Below are 23,876 nucleotides of genomic sequence, written 5' to 3'. Positions count from 1 at the left end.
AGCTGACACAATGAGGAGACACAAAGAGGAGACTCAACAAAGCAGGGAGCTGAGTGGGTCAAGCGATTGAGCCCCCAGGTTCAGTCCCAGCATCTCCTAAAAAGAAGATGAGCAGACACAGAGGGTACACAGCAAATGGACACAGAGAGCAGACAGCGAGTGAAAACAATGAGAGGGGCATAAATAAAATAAATCTTAAATAAATAAATAAATTAGAGGGAAGTGGATGTGGCTCGAGCACTTGGGCTCCTGCCAACCATGTGGGAGTTCCAGGGTTTGGTTCCTGGTACGTCTTAAAAAAGACCAGGAAGACAGCAAGCTGTTGTGATGGGCTGGTGTGGTGAGCTGATGCAACAACATGACAAAGAGTGCAACTAAAAGACACTGTGAGGAAACACATTGAGAGAGACAAAAAACAGGAAGCAGAGGTGGCTCAAGCTATTAGGCGCCTCTCTCCCACATGGGAGGCCCTGGATTTGGTTACCAGTGCATCCTAAAAAGAAGACAAGTGCACAGCAAACGCAAACAATGAAGGGGGGAAAATAAATAAATAAAAATAAAAACTTAAAAAAAAAGTAAATTAGAACTAGGAAGCAGATGTAGCTCAAGCGGTTGAGTACCTGCTTTCCATGTACGAGGTCCTGGGTTCAAACCCTTTACTTCCTGAAAAACAAGAACAACAATAAAATATTAGAGAAAGCATATATGATTCAAACAGTTGAGCACCCACCTCCCACACAGTAGGTCCTGGGTTCGTTTCCTGGTTCCTCCTAAAGAAGACAGACAATGAAAAACAGCAAGCAGGCAACCAGCAAAAAACAAAAACAAAAACCCCAAACAGGCAACTAGCAGAAGCAACGAGCAAAAGAAGAAGGAGACAACAAGCAAACAACAAGCAGAAACAACTAGCAAACAGATGAGGGAGCCATCTGGGGGTGGTGTGGGTGGGGATGAAGGGGGGATTTGAGAGAGCGGGCTATAGTATGGCCACCGCAGCCAAAGCTTCAGGGAAGAGACTAGGTTGTGTGGGGGTGGGGAGGAGGTGAAGGAAGTAAAGGTGAGAAAGGAGCTGGGAAAGAGACATGGCACATGGCACAAGATGGCTGGAGAGGCAGCAGCACCCTTAGCTGTCAGGTGATCTGCTTCGGCCTCGGGACCCATTGACTGGCTAGGAGCTGTACCCAGATAGCCCATGGGAGCAGGAAGCCTGGGGCGAGATAGGTCCCACACTGGTGCTGGAGCCTGGGGCAGATTCCCAGGGCTACCAGGCATGCAATGGTGATAGTGCACCTTTGGCCCCAGGACCTTGGTGACTCAATCCAGCGTAGGAGGTAGGCTCGGGTGGGCAGCTTAGCCCTGCACTTGGGTGCAGTAGCCAGGAGGTGACAGAGGTGGCACTTGGAGTCACCAGTTTTGACAACGAGCTGCAGTGTTACAGATGTGAAGGTAATTTACAAGATTAAAATTAAGTTGGTTGCTGATGGTTCTGAACAAAACAACACTTATATTTGAGGTCTGCTATTATGTATGCCAGTTTGAAGAATGAAAATAGAGTTTTATTCTTGAGGATAAGACTTTTGGAAAAGTCTATTTTTTGTTGTAGAAACGTGAATTCTGAGACAGAATTTTCTAAAAGGCCTTTACAAAGTAATAGACTTTGGTGGAAGCATTTTCATCCAGTCAGCTTGAAGAGTCTCAAATAGACCCTATCACTGAGAAATCAAGATGGCAGTGCACTATGGGAAATTGAGGAAAATGGATTAATATACAAGTGCTGTGATAATATACAACTATGACAGTGTTCTTTTTTTTTTAAGATTTATTTATTTATTTATTTCTCTCCCCTTCACCCCGCCCCACCCCGCCTGTCTGTTTTCTGCATCTATTTGCTGCGTGTTCTTCTTTGTCCGCTTCTGTTTTTGTCAGCAGCACGGGAATCTGTGTTTCTTTTTGTTGCATCATCTTGTTGTGTCAGCTCTCAGTGTGTGCGGCGCCATTCCTGGGCAGGCTGCACTTTCTTTCACACTGGGCTGCTCTCCTTATGGGGCGCACTCCTTGTGCGTGGGGCTCCCCTACGCGGGGGACACCCCTGCGTGGCACGGCACCCCTTGCGCGCATCAGCACTGCGCGTGGACCAGCTCCACACAGTTCAAGGAGGCCTGGGGTTTGAACCGCGGACCTCCCATGTGGTAGACGGATCCCCTAACCACTGGGCCAAGTCTGCTTCCCAACAGGGTTCTTTTAAAATGGATTCCATGAAATAAAGATACAGGTTTCTCACCCAACAAAAATGGACAGTGGATTTGACTTTCTAAACACTTTTTGTATCATTAAAACAAGCACATTTTGACATTTGGAGAAGAAAGGTGGCATATTAATATAGATATAGTTTGTATGTTTGGAATTTTTTATAGTTTGATTTGTATGGTCTATATGGTCTATATAAGGTCTATATGGTCTTATAGAATGTTAACTTCAATAAAATTTCTAACACTTTAAAAATATATTAGAGGCATATAACAGCAGATTTGAATTGGCTGAGGACAGATTAAGTGAATTGGGTGACAGAGCATGTGAACTTGAAAAGACGAGAACAGAAAGAAAAAAGAATGGAAAAATTGAACAGGATTTCAGGGAATTGAATGGCAACACACAATATACAAACATACACATTATAGGTGTCCCAGAAGGAGAAGAGAATGGAAAAGAAACAGAATAGCTGAGGAAATAATGACTCAAAATTTCCCAACCCTTATAAAAGACATATCAGTATCCAAGAAGGACCATGCATCCCAAACAGAGTAAATCCTAATAGACCTTGTATCAGTTTGATATGGTTATGAATTCCAAAAATAGATATTGGATTATGTTTGTAATCTGATCTGTACCTGGGCATGATTGAGTTATGATTAGGGCATAGCGAAGAACAGAGTTGAGGGTTTCTGATTTTGGCGTTTTGATGTTGGAGTTTGATGCTGAAGACTTAAGCTGGAGCCCTGGGAAGTCAGTACGCAGAGGAAAGAGAAGCAAGCCCCTGGAAGAAAGGGAACTTGAGCCCAGAGAAAAGCAAACCCCAGGAACAAGGAATCCGGGAAGCCTGAACCTTCGCAGATGTTGGCAGCCATCTCGCTCCAAATAGACTTTGGTGAGGGAAGTAACTTAGGCTTTATGACCTAGTATCTATAAGCTTCTACCCCAAATAAATCCCCTTAATAAAAACCAACCAATTTCTGGTGTTTTGCATCAGCTCACTTTTGGCTGACTAATACAGACCTACTCCAAAATACCTATTATTCAGAATGACAAGTACCAGAAATAAAGAGAGGATTCTGAAAGCAGCATATACAAAGGAAGCTCAGTAAGACCACAGTGCTGATCTCTCATCAGAAACCACCCAAGCGAGAAGGCAGTGGTACAAGGTATTTAAGATATTGAAAGAGAAAAACTGCCAGCCAAAAATTTTTTTTTTAACTTTTAAAAATTGAAGTTTATCATTCATGTGTGAACATCCATAAACCATACGTGGATAAACTTACAAAACAAGCATGCATATCATCTTACAGTGCTTCTATGCATCACCTCACCACCAACACCTTGCGTCATTGTGAAATAATTTTTACTAACTATAGAAGAGTATCATCAAAACATTACTACTAACTATAGCCCATATCTTATATTTGGTGTATTTTCCTCTAGCCTACCTGGTTAATGACAGCCTGTATTAGTATTACATACTAGTTATAGTTCATGAGAGAACATTCTCATATTTGTTTTGTTAACCACAGTCCATCTTCACTATAGGATTCATTGTGTTATATAGTCCCATGCTTTGTACAAGCCATTCAGAGTGTACACTCAGTGGCTCTTATATTTATCACAGAATTGTGCTGTCATCACCTCAGTCAATTTTAGAATGTTTTCATTACTCCAAAGGGAAAATCCCAAACCCATTTTTACCCCCCGATTTTTGTCCCCCCCATTGTTGTCCTTTAGAATTGGTATATCTTTTTTGCCATTGCTGCAAAAATATTACATTATTACTGTTAACTATAAATAAGTTACATTAGTTATAATTTTCTCTTATATCACCATATACTTAACACTTTGTAAAGGAAGTACATTTTCTACTATTAACCAAAGTCTTCATCTACCACCAAAACCACTGTTTTATTGTCCCTACATTATTCTCTAGCTTCCTTTCAAATGAAATATTACATCTACAATATTCATAACAGGATTATTCATAATTGCTAAAAGATGGAGACAACCCAAGTGTCTATCAACCGGTGAGTGGATAAACAAAATGTGGTGTATGCATACAATGGAATACTATTCAGCTGTAAGAAGAAATGAAGTCGGAATGCATATGACAACAAGGATGAACCTTGAGAACATTATGTTGAGTGAAATAAGTCTGACTCAAAAGGACAAATATTGTATGGTCTCATTAATATGAACTAATTATGATGAGTCAACTCATGGAGATAAACTCTAGTGTATAGGCTACTAGGAGCTATTATAGAAAATGCATTGAGGGGGAGCTGATGCTGAATGTATGTATGTAGAATGTTTAATATGGTGGATTGTAAATGTGTGGACATGGATAAAGTCAGAAACACATTATAGTGAGTATGGCTAACACTGCCAATTTAAAATGTGAATGTGGCTGAAAAGGGTAATCTAGGGAGGTTAAAAAACGGGGGGAAAGCAAGAGAATGACAATGTATATGCAATATATGATCTTGGATTGGATGTAATAATGGAGGAGAAAATGCCCCAAAGGACTTTACTGGGATTTAAATACGGACTGTATGCCTTATAACAATGTAAATTTTCTTAAATTTGATAGCTACATTTAGGGTGGTTATATAAGTGAGTGTTCCTATTCTAAGGAAACATACATGGTTGTGCTAAGTTTTAGAGGAGAATGATGTATGCCGCCTACTTTCAAATGTTTAGAAGATAGGCGGATAGATCTGATAAACATAGATGAATGAATATAGATGATAGGTAGATATAATTAAATCAAACGACATACCAAATGTAGCAAAATGCTAATGGTTGTTAAATCTGGGTACCTGTGGGGGGATGCATTGGAGTTTTATGTATTGTTTATGCATTTTTGCAATTTTCCTGTGAATGTGAAATTATTTCAAAATTTAGACATTTTAAAAAATAAGTTGTACATATATGGGTAAGGTTATTTCTGAACTCTATTTTGTTCCATTGCTCTATTTGTCTGTTTTTTACTCTGATACCAGGCTATTTTAATTACTGAAGCTTTTCTCAGAATTAGGTAATAAAACTCCAGTTTTATTCTTTTCAAAGTTTTTGGGCTATTCCTGGTCTTTTGCATTTCTCCATGAATTTTAGAATCAACTTGTCAATTTTTATTTTAAAAAAGCAAGCAAAAAAAAAACACAAATTTTTTTAAAAGATTATTTTATTTATCTTTTCCTACCCCATCACTGTTTGCACTTGCTGTGTCTGTTCGTTTTCTTTGTTTCTTTGGAGGTACTGGAACTGAACCTGGGGCCTGCGATGTTGGGAAGGAGGCACCTAATCACTTAAGCCACCTTGGTTCCCCGCTTTGTTGTGTCTGTCATTGTTTTCCCTCTTGTGTCTCTTGTTGCGTCATCTTATTGTGTCATCTTGCCATGCCTTTCCATCATACCAGCTCACTGTCTTCTTTAGGAGGTACTGGGAACCAAACCATGGACCTCCCATGTGGTAGGCAGGGGTCCAGTTGCTTGAGCTACATCCGCTTCCCTGGAATTTTTATCAGGATTGCATTGATTCTATAGATTAACATGGGACATATTGACATCTTAACAATATTAAGTATTCTGATCCAGAAACCTGATATATCTCCATTTATTTAAATCTTAAATTTGTCTCAAAGACTTTTTGTAGTTCTCGGTGTATGTCTTGCACATCTTTTGTCCTTCCTTTCCCTAAGTATTTCATATTTTTCATACTATTAGAAATGATTTTTTTTTTAAAGGGCAATTTCCCATTGGGGAGTTTTGAGCAGGAGTAACATGATCTGACTTCTGTTTTAACAAGACTACTCCTCTGGATGCTTTATAGATACAGAAAGGACAGCAAAGATTGGGATAGGGATACCAGCTAGGAGACCACTGAAATATTTAAGGCAAGTACATATGGTGACTTAGACCCTGGTGGTGGCAGTAGGGCTGGTAAGTAGTGAAATTCTGGATGTACGTTGAAGGTGAAGGCAACAAGATATTCTGACAGATGTGAGATATGGGAGAAAGAGAGGAATCAAGGATGACTTCAATCTTGACCTGAGCACCCTAAGGTACAGAATTGCCATTAAATGAGATGGAAAATTTATGGGGTGAAAAATGTTTCTGGGGGATATGATTAGGAACTCAGTTTAGTCAACTTGAGTTTGAATATAAGTCTAGAGCTCAGAAGAAAGGTCAGAGATGGAGATAAAAATTCAGGAGTCAGGGAAGCGGACTTGGCCCAATGGATAGGACATCCACCTACCACATGGGAGGTCCAAGGTTCAAACCTCAGGCTTCCTTGACCCATGTCGAGCTGGCCCATGCGCAGTGCTGATGCGCGCGAGGAGTGCCCTGCCACCCAGGGTGTCTCCCATGTAGGGGAGCCCCACGCACAAGAAGTGCACCCCGTAAGGAGAGCCACCCAGTGCAAAAGAAAGTGCAGCCTGCCCAAGAATGGCGCTGTACACACGGAAAGCTGACACAACAAGATGATGCAACAAAAAGGAACACAGATTCCCAGTGCCGCTGATAAGGATAGAAGCTGTCACGGAAGAACACATAGTGAATGAACACAGAGAGCAGACAACTGGGGGGGTTGGGGTGAAGGGGAGAGAAATAAATAAAAAATAAATCTTAAAAAATAAAAAAAATAAAAAAAATTCAGGAGTCAGCTTCTAGATGACATATAAATCCTCAAGACAGGATGAAGACACAAAAGGACAAATACTGTATGATTGTGTTACTATGAACCAAATGTATTGTGTAATATATTGTATGATTTAAAAATTTTTGTATAAATCCAGAACATTTGAGAAATGTATGTTTTTATTCAACTGTTTTCTTTTTCTTTTTAAATATTTTTAGTATTTTCAATTATTAAATGTACAAAATAAGGTTAAAAAAAAAAGACTGGATGAAATCACCAAGAGAGTGAGAATGGTTAGAAAAAAAAAATAGGCACAAGGGACTGTATCCTATGGCACTCTAAAGTTTTAGAGGTTGGGAGATGAGGAGGAAATATATGTTATGTTGTACTTTTTTTTTTTAAGATTTTATTTATTTATTTTTCTCCCCTTCCCCCCCACCCCATTGTCTGTTCTCTGTGTCTATTTGCTGCGTCTTCTTTGTCTGCTTCTGTTGTTGTCAGTGGCATGGGAATCTGTGTTTCTTTTTGTTGCATCATCTTGTTGTGTCAGCTCTCTGTGTGGGCGGTGCCTTTCCTGGGCAGGCTGCACTTTCTTTCGCTCTGGGCAGCTCTCCTTATGGGGCGCACTCCTTGCGTGTGGGGCTCCTCTACGCGGGGGACACCCCTGCGTGGCAGGGCACTCCTTGTGCGCATCAGCACTGCGCACGGGCCAGCTCCACATAGGTCAAGGAGGCCCAGGACCTCCCATGTGGTAGACAGATACCCTAACCACTGGGCCAAGTCCGCCGCCCTCTATTTTTTAAAATTATGAGATTTAGAAAAGAATTAACTATCAGTAGCCAGAGAATTCCAAAAGTATGGTCTTGGCTGATCTCTAGGCCTAATTTATTTTAAACTATTATTTTTTTATTTTGAATACGCTTTTTAAAAGTGCATGTCTTGAAATATCCAGGACATAAACCTGTCAGGAAGAAAACATTACTGGATTATCATAGGAAATAAATAAATAGTCTATGTCATAAGATTATCCTTGGTGGGGCTTTTGTTTATTCTCAATGAACAAAGAGGATGTTAATGGGTGTGATGGGCTGACACAGGTGATAATAAGATAATAGACATTTGAGTTGCAATAGTTTAGCCATTTATGAGTATAGCCAAAATTAGTGGAAAGGCTACTCTTTTGTCAAGGAAGATAAGCATATCTAATGTTATCCTTCTCTATATATCTTTTTTTTTTTTTTTCAGAAAATCGCTTCGAATTTAATTAATTAATTTATTTATTTATATTTCTCTCCCCTTATCCCCCCAACCCCGTTGTCTGCTCTCTGTGTCCATTCATATTGTGTTCTTCTTTGTCCGCTTGCATTCTTGTCAGCAGCACCAGGAATCTGTGTCTCTTTTTTGTTGTGTCATCTTGCTGCATCAGCTCTCCATGTGTGCGGCGCCACTCCTGGGCAGGCTGTGCTTTTTTCGCATGGGGCAGCTCCCCTCGAGGGGCACACTTCTTGTGTGTGGGGCTCCCCTACATGAGGGACACCCCTGCATGGCATGGCACTCCTTGCGCACATCAGCACTACATGTGGACCAGTTCACCATATGGGTCAGGAGGCCCTGGGTTTGAACCCTGGACCTCCCATGTGGTAGGCAGACGCTCTGTCAGTTGAGCCAAACCTGCTTCCCTATCCTTCTCTATATAACTTTAAAAAAATACAATGTACAAAAATGATGGAGTGGGGGGATGAGGAGTGGGATATATGGGAACATCTTATGTTTTTTATGTTTTTTAATGTAATGTTCTTTGTGATCTATTAACTTTAATTTAAAAAGGTAAACAAAAAAAGTTAAAAAAATAATAATAATAAATAAAGGTATTAGGAAGCCATGTCTTCCAAAAGGATATTCATTGTTAAATGAAAAATAGAGTAAAATCCTATACATTAAAGATGACCAAAAAAACAAAACAAAAAAAAACCAATGTTATCCTTCTCCTACAGAAGAAGAGGAGGTGACATATACAGTCATTGATCAGTTCCAGCAGAAGTTTGGTGGTGCAGTAAGTATTTCCCTTAGTCATTCCCCGTATTATCTTTATGTGGGTAACATGTCTGTATCTTAAAATTTTCTCTTTATTATAAGATCTTTGGTGTTTTTCCTATTAATTCAACTAATATTTGAGTGCCTGTTATATTTCAGTCACTGTTCTAAACTCTGGGGTAAAACAGTTATCAAGACAAAGTTCCTATAGGGGCATTTTGGGGGCATTGGAATTGTCCTGCATGACATTGCAATGACAGATACAGGTCATTAAACATTTTGTCAAAACCTATAAAATTGTGTGGGCAGAGCATAAACTGTAATGTAAACTGTATTCAGTGGTGAGCAGCAATGTTTCAATATGTGTTCAATTGTAACAAATGTACTGCAATAATGAAAGATGTTGATAATGTGGGAAAGTGTGGGAGGGGGTGGGGTGTATACACACACACAATTTTTTTTTAGGTACTGGGGCAGGGGATTGAACCCTGGACCTCATATGTGGGAAGCCAGCACTCAGCCACTGAGTCCCACATCAGCTTCCCTGAGTTGGTTTTTTTGTTTACTTGTTTTTGTTTTTTCAGGAAGCATCAGGAACTGAACCCAGGACTTCCTGTGTGGGAGGTGGGAGCTCAACTACTTAAGCCACATCTGCTCCATCCCTATTTTTTTTAAAGATTTATTTATTTTTTACTTATTTCTCTTCCCTTCCCCACCTCCACCCCCCAGTTCTCTGCTCTCTGTGTCCATTCACTGTGTGTTCTTCTGTGTCCACTTCTATTCTTGTCAGTGGCCCGGGAATCTGTGTCTCTTTTTGTTGTGTCATCTTGCTGCATCAGCTCTCTGTGTGGTGCCACTCCTGGGCAGGCTGGACTTTCTTTCACGCTAGGTGGCTCTCCTTAGGAGGCACATTCCTTGTGCGTGGGACTCCCCTACAGGGGGAAACCCCTGCGTGGCACTGCACTCCTTGCACTCATCAGCATTATGTGTGGGCCAGCTCCACACAGGTCAAGGAGGTCTTGGGTTTGAACTGCGGACCTCCCATGTGGTAGGCAGACGCTCTATCCATTGAGCCAAGTCCACTTCCCCATCCCTTATTTATTTTTATTTTTTTTAAAGATTTATTTATTTATTTAACCCCCCCCCCCGGTTGTCTGTTCTCTGTGTCTATTTGCTGCGTCTTGTTTCTTTGTCCGCTTCTGTTGTCGTCAGCGGCACGGGAAGTGTGGGCGGCGCCATTCCTGGGCAGGCTGCACTTTCTTTCACGCTGGGCGGCTCTCCTTACGGGTGCACTCCTTGCGTGTGGGGCTCCCCTACGCGGGGGACACCCCTGCGTGGCAGGGCACTCCTTGCGCGCATCAGCACTGCGCATGGGCCAGCTCCACACGGGTCAAGGAGGCCCGGGGTTTGAACCGCGGACCTCCCATGTGGTAGACTGGCGCCCTAACCACTGGGCCAAAGTCCGTTTCCCAAAATCTTCTTTAAATGTAAAAAAATAAATAAAAAATAATTATAGCTTAAAAAAAGAGAAAAGTTCCTGCTCTCAAGGAGCTCATATTCTAATGCTAGACAATAAACAAATAATTGTATGTCAGCAGGTGATAGGTGCTATGGAAAAAAAATTAAGCATGTGTGGGGAATAGAGTGATGGAGAGTCACCTCTGAGGAGATGACTCTGGAGCAGAGACCTGTAAGTAGTATGGGAGCTGCTCTGTGGGTATCTATTTGAAGAAATTAAGGAAGCTTGAAATAAGTGCAAAGGCCCCAAGGCTGGTGCAAGCTTGACTAAGGCAGAGAAATAGCAGGGAGGTCAATGTGGCAGAACCACATTGAAGAAGAGACATAGGAGATGGAAGGGAATAGGAGGCAGATCATGTAGGCTTCCTAGACTTTGTAAGGATTTTGAGTTTGACTTGATTGAGGTGGAAAGTAACTGGCAGATTTTCAGCAGTCAGAAATTATCTGACTTATATTTTAAATGGACCACATGGACCACTCTGGATGCTCTAGTTAAATAATTTTTCTATAATCATTTATTTACTATAGAAGGGCAGTGACTAATTATTCAGCCTAGGGCAGTGTATTAGTCAGGGTTCTCTAGGGAAACAGAATCAACAGGAGATATCTGTCAATAGTATGAGATTTTACAAGAGTCTGTCACTGACCGTGGGGATGCACGGGTCCAGGTTCTGCAGGGAGGCTGCAAATCAGGGGCTCCGATGAAAGTTTGCAAAGGTCCTCGATGAGTCTCCTGGAGACATTGGCTGTCCAAAGACAAGCTAGGAAATTCTCTCTGAATGCCAAAATCACTTGTCCTTTTAAGGCTTTCAACTGATTGGATAAAGCATCACTCATTGCTGATGGCAATCTCCCTGACTGATGTAAATGTAATTAGCTATTTATGCAGTCAACTCACTGGTGACTAAAGTTCATAAATGTCCTTGAATTACAGTTAGCCCAGTGCTTGCTTGACCAAACAACTGGGCAAAATTACCTCACTGAAGTTGACACATTAGTCTAACCATCACAGATAGGTTCACGAATGGACTTCATGAACCTAACGAATGGACGTGATTGTCATTGAGCTTCCTATTTAGATGAAAGCTTATGCTTGTGTGTACACAAATACGTTATTCTAGGGAGAGCTTTCACTCAACAGATTCTTTTTTTTCCCTCTCTCTTATTAGATTCTTTTAAATAAAAAAAATAGCATTATTGAGATGTAATTCATATACCATACAATTCACCCATTTATAGTATACAATTCAGTGGCTTTTTTTAAGTAAATTCAGAGTTGTGCATCCATTACCACAATCAATTTTAGAACATTTTTATTACCTCCAAAAGAAGCCCCATAGCTAGTTATCACCCCCCTGTCCTCACTACCCCATCTCAGCCCTAGACAACACTAATTTACTTTTTGTCTCTATAGATTTGCCATTTCTAGACATTTCATATCAATGGGCTCATACAATATGTGACGTTTTGTGTCTGGCTTCTTTCACTTTGTATAATGTTTTTAAGGTTCATCCATGTTGTAGTGTGTATCATGTGTTACTTTTTATTGCCAAATAATATTCTATTATATGGAAATACCACATTTTATTTGCCCATAAATCGGTTGATAGGCATGTGAGTTGTTTCTACTTTTTTTTTGGCTTTTTTTGAATATTGCTACTGTGAATATTTGTATACAAATGTATAGTAGTCATATGTTTTTATTTCTCTTGAATATATACCTAGGAGTGGAATTGCTGGGTCCTATGGGAGGTCTATATTTAACCATGTGAGGAACTGCCAGAATGTTTTACACCTCTCATATTGTCATCTGTAGTGTATGAAGGTTCCAATTTCTCCACATCCTCAACAACACTTGTTATTATCTCTTTTTTATTATAGCCACCCTAGTGGGTATAGAGTGGTGGTTTTGATTTATTTGCATTTCTCTGATGGCTAATCATGCTGAACATCTTTTCATAAGCTTTTTGGCCATTAGTATATCTTTTTTGGAGACGTATCTATTCAGATCCTTTGCCCATTTTTAAATTGGGTTATTTGTCTTTTTATTATTGAATGGCAATTGTTCTTAATATGTCAACAAATCCTTTATTTTTCTATGGGAATAGAAAAATGAGGTAAGAACTTTTGCTCTAGAAATTTAAGAAATAGTTGGGAATTATTATCAGTAGTGAAATACAGCCTTTGTTCTCAGTTCTTAGCCTTCTTGTTTTTCAGTGAGGATGGAACTGAAATTCATGCCCCTTTTCTCATCAGTGATGAGAGATACTCAGAATGTAGGACACTTTATTCTCTCTAAAGGAAGATACTGTGCCTAGCATAAGTTACCATGACCTTCTAATCTTGAGTAATTTACCTACCTGTAAAATGGGTAAATGTAGATATTTTCATGAATTATGGGTTAAGGATTATAGAATTGTTCATTTTTTCCTTCTTTTTGTATTTTTTTATGTATCATGTTTTAAAGATTACAGATAATCAAATGACAAGAGTATTTTCCTGGGATACTACTATTTCAGTTTTCAGTAATTTAATGAATCCACAGCTTTAAAGAACCTGTTGATTGATTGTTTCTGTCATTCTGAACAGTGGTTACTATTGAACTCAGCCACTAGGTGTGTGCCTTTCCTTTCAGGAAAGTGCCATATGTTAAAGTGCTGCTCTTTGCATGAGGAATCTAATCATAGAGACTAGAATTCTTTCCAGTAGCTTCATTGGTAACAAAAGATATCTTGAATTTTCAACTCTGATTAGCATGCAGAGTATAAGTGATTTGTTTTCTAGTTGTGGAATACTTTTATTAAAACTGAAGAGGATCAGAAATGTTCAATGGTAATTTATGTGTGTATTTGAAATAGACGCTTGGGTTTTGGTTACTCAAATTTTACAAATTTTAAAACTAAAACTATGATCTACTTCATTTATTGCTGGCCATTTTATATGTGACTTTCATGATGTTATAATTCCAATATTTATTCTCTGGATATTTTTCCTTTTCTTCCTTTTCTTACCAGATGCTCCACATCAAGAAGCAGAGTGTCCTGAGTGTGGCGGCAGAAGGAGCTAATGTATGTCGTCATGGGAAACTGTGTTGGCTTCAGGTAAAAAATAGGTTTCTAATTTTTTTTTTAATTTTGAAATAAGTATAAATTCACTGGTAAATAAATTTTTGTCTTCCTTCTGTCACCCTTCAGTCACTGTTCTGTAGCTTGCTTGGAACATCTTTTACTCTTCTAATCTGAATTAATTCTTTTCAAAAGGAAAGAGCCTCTGTCTCCTTATAGATTCACTTTTTTTTTTTTAAGATTTATTTTTTATTTATTTCTCTCCCCTCCCCTCCCCTCCCTTCCCCCCCTCAGTTATCTGTTTTCTGTGTCCATTCATTGTGTGTTCTTCTGTGTCTGCTTGTATTCTTGTCAGCAGCACAGGGAATCTGTGTCTCTTTTTGTTGCATCATCTTGCTGCATCATCTCTCCGTGTATGCGGAGCCACTCCTGGGCTGCCTGCACTTTTTTTGCGCTGCGCGACTCTCCTCAAGGGGCGCACCCCTTGTGCATGGGGCTCCCCTACGCGGGGGATACCCCTGTGTGGCACAGCACTCCTTGCACGCATCAGCACTGTGCATGGGCCAGCTCATCATAAGGGTCAGGAGGCCCTGGGTTTGAACCCTGGATCTCCCATGTGGTAGGCAGATGCTCTATCTGTTGAGCCATATGGGCTTCCCTAGATTCACTTTTATAATCATTGCTGACTCGCAGGCTCTGCTTGGGGTCTTGGTTCCCAGCTCTGTTGCCTCATTTTAGATATATGGAAAGTTGCTTATACTTCTTTTTAGAGTGGTAGCATTCCACAGCAAGTTTCTTCCATGTCACTTTAGTTTCCCTGGACCTGTGAGGGTCTGATTGCTTCAAAAGAAGTTTGTAGACAGCCTTGAGAAACTAAGGGATGGGTAGCCACTTCTGGATCAAACCCAGCAGGAACGGTATTTAAGGACAGCCAAAGAAACAGGATGAAGCCCAACCAGTGCCTTCTACCCTCTGGTTAAGGCCAATTTCACTCACTGACTGAGAATATTTCATTAGGGTTGCAGTTTGCCTTCTTGAACTCTGTACTCTGGGATGTTTGCCTTCCCTATGGGAAAGAAATGGAGGTATATAAGCCCAGCCTTTCTCTTGCTCCATGCATTTTTTAGGTGAACATTAGCTTTCAGGTGACTAGGTTTGATTTAGTAGCATAAATGCAAATTATTTTAAACAAACCAAACTGCTCTTTACCAGAGCAAAAGAGTAGACTTTTTGGTAATGCAAGCCTGGGCAGCTCTAGATTATTTCCTTATTTGCCCACTTTTGTGTTCTAGGTATAAAGAGGATGTTCGATTGGTTATGGCTATTCTCTTTTATGACTGGAAGCAAATTAATGGGCACATTTTTTTTCAGCCAGGTCCTTGGGCCTATACATTATTTTTTTTTCTTTTATAATGAGAAATTTTTTAGGGGTAAAAACTTACAGTTCTGAGGCTGTGAAAGGTCCAAATCAAGGCATCAACAGAGATGCTTTCTCACCAAAGTCAACTACTGGTGATTCTGGCGTCTTGCCATGTGGCAAAGATGGCCGCAGATGTCTGCCTTCCCCCGGAGCCTTTTTCACATGGCTGAATCAAATATGGCAGCTTCCTTTTTCTCTCCATTAAATTTCTTTTAATACTTTTTTTTTTTTAAGATTTCTTTCTTTCTCCCCCCTTCCTCCATTGTCTGCTCTCTGTGTCCATTCACTGTGTGTTCTTCTGTGTCTGCTTGTATTTTCATTAGGCAGCTCTGGGACCGATCCTGGGACCTTCCAGAGTGGGAGAGAGGCAATCATTCTCTTGTGCCACCTCAGCTCCCTGGTCTGCTGCATCTCTTACTGTCTCTCCTCTGTGTCTCTTTTTGTTGCATCATCTTGCTGCATCAGCTTTCCATGTGGGCCAGCACTCCTGTGCAGGGCAGCACTCCACGTGGGCCAGCTTGCCACATGGGCAGCTTGCCTTCATCAGGAGGCCCTGGGTATCGAACCCTGGACCTCCTGTATGGTAGATGGGAGCCCAATTGCTTGAGCCACATCTGCTTCCCAATACTTTTTTTTTTTAAGATTTATTATAATTATTTAATCTGCCTCCCCCTCAGTTTGCAGTCACTCTGCTTTCTTTGTCCATTTGGTGTGTGCTTTTTGTGTCTGCTTGTCTTCTCTTTAGGAGGCACTGGGAACTGGGAACGGAACCTGGGGCCTCCCATGTGGGAGGGAGGCACTCAATCTCTTGAGCCACCGAAGTTCCATGGTTTGTTGTGTCTCTCATTGTCTTTCCTCTTTATGTCTCTTTGTTGATTCATCTTGTTGGGTCAGCTTGCTGTGCCTGCCTGTTGTGCCAGCTTACTTTTTCCAGGAGGCACCAAAAACTGAACCTGGGACCTCAGTGCGGTAGGTGGAAACCCAATCACTTGAGCTACATCAGCTGCCCTCCATTAAATTTTTAAAATCAAAGTATTATGCACTGTATTTTAAAAGCAAAAAAAAAAAAAAAAGGTGATAAAAGGCTTAAGAGGAAAATAAAAGTAGCCCCAATCCTCCTACCTTCAGAGACACCTCTTTTTGTTGTTGTGATAACAATACATAACATAAAATTTGCCATTTTAACCATTTTCAAGTGTACAATTCAGTAGCATTAATTACATTCACAGTATTTTGCTGCCATCCCCTCCAACCATTACCAAAACCTTTCTATTACCCCAAGTAGAAAGTCTTTACACATTAAGCAATAACTTCAAATTCCTCTCTCCTCCCAGCCCCTGGTAGCCTCTAATGTACTTTCTTTTTTTTAAAGATTTATTTATTTATATCTGCCCTCCGCTGCAGCTTCTCCCTGCCCCCCCATTGTTTGCTCTCTGTGTCCATTCACTGTGCATTCTTCTGTGTCCGCTTGTCTTCTCTTTAGAGAGCACCGGGAAAACCAATCTTGGGACCTTCAGAGTGGGAGAGAGGTGCTGAATCTCTTGCACCACCTCAGCTCTGTGGTCTGCTGTGTCTCTTATTGTCTCTCCTCTCTGTTTCTTTTTGTTGCATCATCTTGCTATGCCAGCTTTCCACTTGGGCCTGCTTGCTGTGCAGGCCAGCACTTCTGCATGGGCCAGCACTCCCCTCAGGCCAGCTCACCGCATGGGCCAGCACTCTACATGGGCCAGCTCTCCGCATGGACTAGCTTACCTTCATCAGGAGGCCCCAGGAATCAAACCCTGGACCTCCCATGTAATAGACAGGAGCCAAGGCTTGAGCCACATTTGCTTCCCTAATATACTTTCTGTCTCTATGAATTTCTTTTCCTATATATTTCACATAAGAATCATATAATATCTGTCATTTTGTGTATTTCATTGAGCATAATGTTTTCAGCTTTTATCCAATGGATGATATTCAGAACTTCATTGCTTTTTAAGGCTGAATAATATTCCGTTGTTTGTATGTAATACCTTTTATTTACCCATTCATCAATTGATGGAAACTTGGATTGTTTCCATCTTTTGGTTATTATGAATAATGCTGCTATGAACTTTGGTGTACAATTATCTGTTTTAGTTACTGTTTTCAATTCTTTAGTGTATATACCTAGGAATGGAATTGCTGGTTCATATGGTAATTCTCTGTTTAACTTTTTGAGGAACTACCAAACTGTTTTCCATAGTGAGAGCCAACTACTTTTAACACGTTGAAATGTTATTTATGGTATTCTCTTATCTCTAATAATATGTTTATTATTCCTTCTTTTTTCTTTTTCTTTTGAAAGAACTCTTACCCACTGTATTAGTCAGCCAAAGGGGTGCTGATGCAAAATACCAGAAATCAGTTGATTTTTATAAAGGGTATATATTTGGGGTAGGAGCTTACAGATACCAGGCCATAAAGCGTAAGTTACTTCTCTTACCAAAGTCTATTTCCACATGGTAGAGCAAGATGGCTGCTGATATCTGCAAGGGTTCAGGCTTCCTGGGTTCTTTCCTTCCTCAGGGTTCTTTTTTCCTGGGTTCAGGGTTCCTCTCTTTCTGGGGCTTGCTTCTATTTCCTCTGTGAGCTTACTTCCCAGGGCTCTAGCTTAAGGCTTCAGTATCAAACTCCAACATCAAAAACCCCTAACTGTTCTTTGCCATGCCTTTTACTTGTGAGTCCCCACCCACCAAAGGGTGCCTACTGGCACAAGAGGTTTACATAATTACTTAATCAAGTAAACCTATGAATCCAATATAATCTAATATGCCCAGAGAAAAATATCAGTGTACAAACATAATCCAATATTTCTTTTTGGAATTCATCAATCATATCAAATTGCTACACCCACCAAAAAGTTGCAATAGTAGTACAATGAACTCCAAAATATTCTTCACCTAGACTCACCAATATGTAAAATTTTTAAAATTCAAAACTTATTTCAAATTAAAAAATAAAATAACAGAAAAAGGCAGCTTAACAAGTTATGGAAGCATTACTCCTAAAAATTTCTGTCAAGGTACTTTTATCCATCTAATTCCAACTGTTCACTCAGTTGATCCTCTAGTGTTCAGAAAGGTACACATATGAACACAGATTAATTAAATGACACAATCAAGTTCTCCCTATTAACGAAAAAAAAGAAAAGAAAAAATGCTTAATTATATTCATATCTCATAAAACCAAACCCCATATTCCTTTTTTTACTGTTAGCATTAATATAGTACCTTCTTTGCCTTTGCTACAAAAACATTACAATGTTGTTTTTAACTATATAAATTACATTAGTTATATTTTTCCCATGTGTCAACAATTCTTAACACCTTGTAATAGAAGAACTTTCCTATATTTATATTATTAACCACAATCCTCATCTACCACCAAAGTCATTGTTTTACATTTCCTCTATTATCCTCCATTTGTCATCCAACTAACGTTAATCTCCCTAGACTAATTGTTTCAGCCACATCACACCCATAATCAAGTGTTTGTTACATTCATTATGTTACCATCAAGTCCATTACCACATATTTACATTTGACCTTATTAAACATTCTACATATAACCAGCATTGTCTTCCCCTTCTCATCCCACATTCCATCTCCCACCAACCTACACTTCATAGTCCAACACATTAGTCTATTCATTGTATTTAGTTCATATTAGTGAGACCATACAGTATTCATCCTTTTGTGCCTAGTTTGCTTCACTCAACACAATATCCTCAAGGTTCCTCCATGGTGTCATGTGCTTTCCTCATTGATTCTTTTTACAGCTGAATAATATTCCATCGTATGAATATTCCACATCTTGTTTATCCATTCATGAGTTAATCGACATTTAGGCATTTTTTAGCAATTGTGAATAATGCCACTGTGAACATTGGTATGCAGACATTGGTGTTTGCATCCTTGCTTTCTGTTCTTCTGAATATTTTCCTAATAACACGATTGCTGGATAATATGGCAGTTCTATATGTAGTTTCTTGAAGAACAGCCAAATTGTCTTTCCACAGAGGCTGCACCATTTTACATTCCCACCAACAATGAAGGAGTGTACCTATTTTCTCTATATCCTCTCCAGCACTTACGGTTTTCTGTTTGTTTGTTTGTTTGAATATCCATTCTGTATGATGTGAGAGGATATCCTATTGTGCTTTTTTTTTTAAAGATTTTTTTATTTAATAATTTCTCTGTGTCTATTTGCTGCGTCGTCTTCTTTGTCCACTTCTGTTGTCAGCGGCACAGGAATTTGTGTTTCTTTTTGTTGCGTCATCTTGTTGTGTCAGCTCTCCATGTGTGCAGCACCATTCCTGGGCAGACTGCACTTCCCTTCATGCTGGGCGGTTCTCCTTATGGGGCACACTCCCCATTGTGCTTTTTTTTTTTTTTTAAGATTTATTTATTTATTTAATTCCCCCCCTCCCCTGGTTGTCTGTTCTTGGTGGCTATTTGCTGCGTCTTGTTTCTTTGTCCGCTTCTGTTGTCGTCAGCGGCACGGGAAGTGTGGGCGGCGCCATTCCTGGGCAGGCTGCACTCTCTTTTCACGCTGGGCGGCTTTCCTCACGGGCGCACTCCTTGCGCGTGGGGCTCCCCCACGCGGGGGACACCCTTGCGTGGCACGACACTCCTTGCGCGCATCAGCACTGCGCGTGGCCAGCTCCACACGGGTCAAGGAGGCCCGGGGTTTGAACCGTGGACCTCCCATGTGGTAGACAGACGCCCTAACCACTGGGCCAAAGTCCGTTTCCCCCATTGTGCTTTTTTGATCTGCATTTCCCTAATAGCTAGTGATGTTGAACAACCTTTCATGTGTCTTTTGGCCATTCGTATTCACTTTGGGAAAATGTCTATTCAATTCTTTTTCCCCTTAATATTGGGTTGTTTGTTGTTTTGCCATTGTGTGCTCAATCCCTTATCAAATATGGAGTTTCCAAAGATTTTTTTCCCATTGAGTTGGCTGTCTTTTCACCTTCTTAACAAAAGCGTTTGAAATATGAAAGTGTTTAATTTTGAGGCAGTCCCATTTACCTATTTTTTCTTTTGTTGCTTGAATGTTGTGTGTAAGGTCCAAGAAACTACCACCAACCACAAGATCCTGAAGCTATATCTGTACATTTTCTTCTAGGAGTTTTATGATTCTAATTTTTGTATTTATATCCATGATCCGTTTTTTTTTTTAAGATTTATTTATTTATTTTCCCCCCTTCCCCTCCTCCTGCTCTGCTGTTTTTGCCATCTGTGTTGTCTTCTCTTCTCGTTTTCTTTCCTCTAGAATTCACCAGGATTCAATCCTGGAGACCTCTGATGGGGAGAGATGTTCCCTGTCAATTGCACCACCTCAGTTCCTGGTTTCTGCTGTGTTTCTCCTTGACTCTCCCCTTGTCTCTCTCTTTTGATGCATTATCATCTTGCTGTGTAACTCACTTGTGCAGGGCACTGGCTCACCACGCAGGCACTCACATGAGCACTCGTGCAGGCACTGGCTTGCCATGCAAGCATGCTTTCTCTTCTTTTTTGCCAGGAGGCCCTAGGGATCAAACCCGGGTCCTCTCATATAGTAAGCAGAAGCTCTATCAATTGAGCCACATCTCCCTCCCATCCATGATCCATTTTGACTCAATTTTTGTATAAGATGTTAGATATGGATAGCTAGTTTTCCACACACAGTTTGTTGAATAGGCTGTTCTGACCCAGCTGAGTGGATTTGATAACCTTGTCAAAAATCACTTGACCATAGACGTGAGGGTCAATTTCTTAACTCTCAATTTGATTCCATTGATCAATCTGTCTATCTTTATGCCAGAACCATTCTGTTTTTACCACTGTAGCTAGATAATATGCTCTAAAGCCTGGAAGTGAGAGTTCTTTGTTTTAGTTTGCCAAAGAGGTGCCAGTACAAAGTACTGAAAATGTGTTGGCTTTTATAAAGGGGATTTATTTGAGGTAAAAGCTTACAGTTACAAGGCAATGAAATGTCCAAATCAAGTCATCAACAGAGATGCTTTCTCACCAAAGCCAGCAATGTTGATCCTGGCATGTTGCCACGTGGTGAAGCAAGATGGTTGCTGATCTCTGCAGAGGTTTAAGCCTTTCCCTCTGGGCTCTTGAGCTGCTCTTTAGGCTCAGCCTCTTGGCTTCATGCTTTTTTATTTTTTATTTATTCCTCTCCCCTTCCCCTCTGTTGTCTGCTGTGTCCATTCACTGTGTGTTTTTCTGCGTCCACTTGCATTATCCTGTGGCACTGGGAAACTGTGTCTCTTTTTTGTTGCCTCATTTTGCTGCGTCAGCTCTCCATCTGTGCAGTGTCTCCTGGATGGGCTGTGCTTTTTTCATGTGGGGCAGCTCTCCTTGTGGGGGACCCCTATGCGGGGTCACACCAGCGTGACACGGCACTCCTTGCATACGGCAGCAGCACTGCATGTGGGCCAGCTCACCACACGGGTCAGGAGGCCCTGGGGATCGAACCCTGGACCCTCCATATGGTAGATGAACGCTCCATCAGTTGAGCCACATTTGCTTCCCATGGCTTCATGCTTAAGCTACCCTGTAGTCCTCTCTCTTCCATGGCAGGATGAAGCATGGCTGTTCCCTTTTTCTGTGTCTATCCATGTGAGTCTATTTATATCAGACCCAGCAAGGAGGTGGGGACTCAACCTGAGTCACACCTCACTGAAGTAGACCAATCAAAAACCCTAAAGAAATCTTATCAAGTAATCTAATCAAAGTCCCCTCAATTGAATTTAATGCAATCCAAGAGTATCATACCCAGAGGAATAGATTAGTTTACAAACATAATTCTCTTTTTGGGATTCATAAAATAATTTCAAACTGCCACATCCTCCAATTTCATTCTTTTTAAAGTTATTTTCAGCTATTCAGGATAAATTTGATTACTGGCTTTTCCAATTCTACAAAAAGGGATATTGGAATTTTTATTGGGATTGTGTTAAATCTGTAGATCAGTTTGGGTAGAAATGACATCTTAATGTTACTTAGTCTTCCAACCCATGAACATGGAATATCTTTCCATTTGTTTAGATCATCTTTGGTTTCTTTTAGCAATGTTTTATAGTTTTCTAGTATAGGTTCTTTATGTCCTTGGTTAAATTTATTCCTAAATATTTTATTATTTTAGTGATTATTGTAAATGGAATTTTTTTTCTACATTCCTCCTCAGATTTTTCATTAGTAGCGTAAAAAATGTTATCAATGTTTGTGTCTTAATCTTGTATCCCACTGCTTTGCTAAAACCATCTATAAGTTCTAATAGTTTTTTTGTGGATTTTTTTGGATTTTCTAAGTATAGGATCATATTATCAGCAAATAGTGCAAGTTTTACTTCTTCCTTTCCTATTTAGGTGCCTTTATTTCTTTTTCTTGCCTAATTGCTCTAGCTAGAACTTCTAGCACCACATTGAATAACAGTGGAGAGTTTGTATCCTTGTATTGTTCCCTATCTCAGTGGGACAGCTTTCAGTCTTTCTTCACTGAGTACAATGTCAGCAGTGAGTTTTTCATATATGCACTTTATCATATTGAGAAAGTTTCCTTCTATTCCTATCTTTCAGAGTGTTTTTATCAAGAAGGGATGTTGCACTTTGTCAAATGCCTTTTCGGCATCTATTGAAATGATTATGTAATTTTTCTTCTTCAGTTTATTAATGTGTTGTATTACCCTGGTTGATTTTCATATGTTGAACCACCCTTCCTTACCAGGTATAAAGCCCACTTAGTCAAGATGTATAATTTTTTAAAAATGTGTTTTGGATTTGGTTAACAAGTATTTTGTTGAGGATTTTTGCATCTATATTCATTAAAGAAATTGGTCTGTAATTTTCTTTTTTTCATAATATCTTTAATTTGGCTTTGGTATTAGGGTGATTTTAGCTTCATAGAATGAGTTTGGTAGCATTCCTTCCTGTTCAATTGAACCCGGGACCTTGTTTGTGGGAACACGATGCTCAACCACTGAGCCACATCAGCTCCCCTAAGTTATTTTGTTTGTTTGTTTTGCTTGTTGTTTGTTTTTATTTTTAGGAGGCACCAGGAACTGAACCCAGGACCTCCCATGCAGTAGGTGGGCACCCAGCTGCTTGACCCACATCTGCTTCCTTAAATGATTGGTAGAATTCACCTGTGAAGCTATCTGGTCCTGCCCTCCTACCGTTTCAGGGAGGTTTTTGATGACTGTTTCAGTTTTTTACTGGTAATTGGTTTGTTGAGGTCTTTTATGTCTTCTAGGGTCAGTGTGGTTTGTTCATGTGTTTCCAGAAATTTGTCCATTTCAAAATCTTTGTCTAGTTTGTTGTCATTCAGTTGATCATATGATCTTCTTTATTGCTGGGTCAGTGCTAATGTCCCCCTTCTCATTTCTGATTTTATTAATTGCATCTTCTCTCTTTTTTGCATTGTTAATCTAGCTAGGGATTTATTTGATTTTGTTGATCTTTTTGAAGAACCAACTTTTCTGTTGATTTTCTCTATTGTTTTTTAATTCTCCATTTCATCTTTTCTGCTCTAATCTTTATTATTTCTTTTCTTCTGCTTGCTTTGGAATTGTTTGCTGTTCTTTTTCTAGTTCCTCCAGGTGTGCAGTTAGGTATTTGGTTTTAACTCTTTCTTCTTTTTTAATATAAGCATTGAAGGGTATAAATTTCCCTTTGCTATCTATATCCTTTAAGTTTTTTTTAAAGTAGTTTTATTGAGATATATTCACATACCATACAATCTATCCAAAGTGTACTATCAGTGGCTTTTATTATAAACATAGGGTTGTGCATTCATCACCACAGAAGATTTTAGAACAATTTCATTACTCCAAAAAAAAAAATTCCACACCCCTTAACAGTCACCTCTCAATCCCTCTATCATTTCCCAGCCCTATGTAACCACTAATCTAATTCCATCTTT

General features: G+C 39.9%; 1 protein-coding gene across 4 annotated transcripts in view; it reads left to right on the top strand.

Moving 5' to 3' along the window:
• Positions 1-23,876, top strand: part of EXD1 (exonuclease 3'-5' domain containing 1) — a 74,794-nt gene that overhangs the window by 21,649 nt on the left and 29,269 nt on the right. For all 4 annotated transcript variants that reach the window (XM_071214115.1, XM_058293948.2, XM_058293947.2 and 1 more), the window contains 2 exons: positions 8,895-8,953; positions 13,467-13,553. In XM_071214115.1, the coding sequence (XP_071070216.1) occupies positions 8,895-8,953; positions 13,467-13,553 (146 nt within the window). The remainder of the gene's footprint in view (positions 1-8,894; positions 8,954-13,466; positions 13,554-23,876) is intronic.

Source organism: Dasypus novemcinctus, chromosome 3, assembly GCF_030445035.2.
Source record: "Dasypus novemcinctus isolate mDasNov1 chromosome 3, mDasNov1.1.hap2, whole genome shotgun sequence".
NCBI classification, from domain to species: domain Eukaryota; kingdom Metazoa; phylum Chordata; class Mammalia; order Cingulata; family Dasypodidae; genus Dasypus; species Dasypus novemcinctus.
Note: the sequence above shows the minus strand (reverse complement) of the source record. Positions and strands in the feature narration are given on the sequence as shown.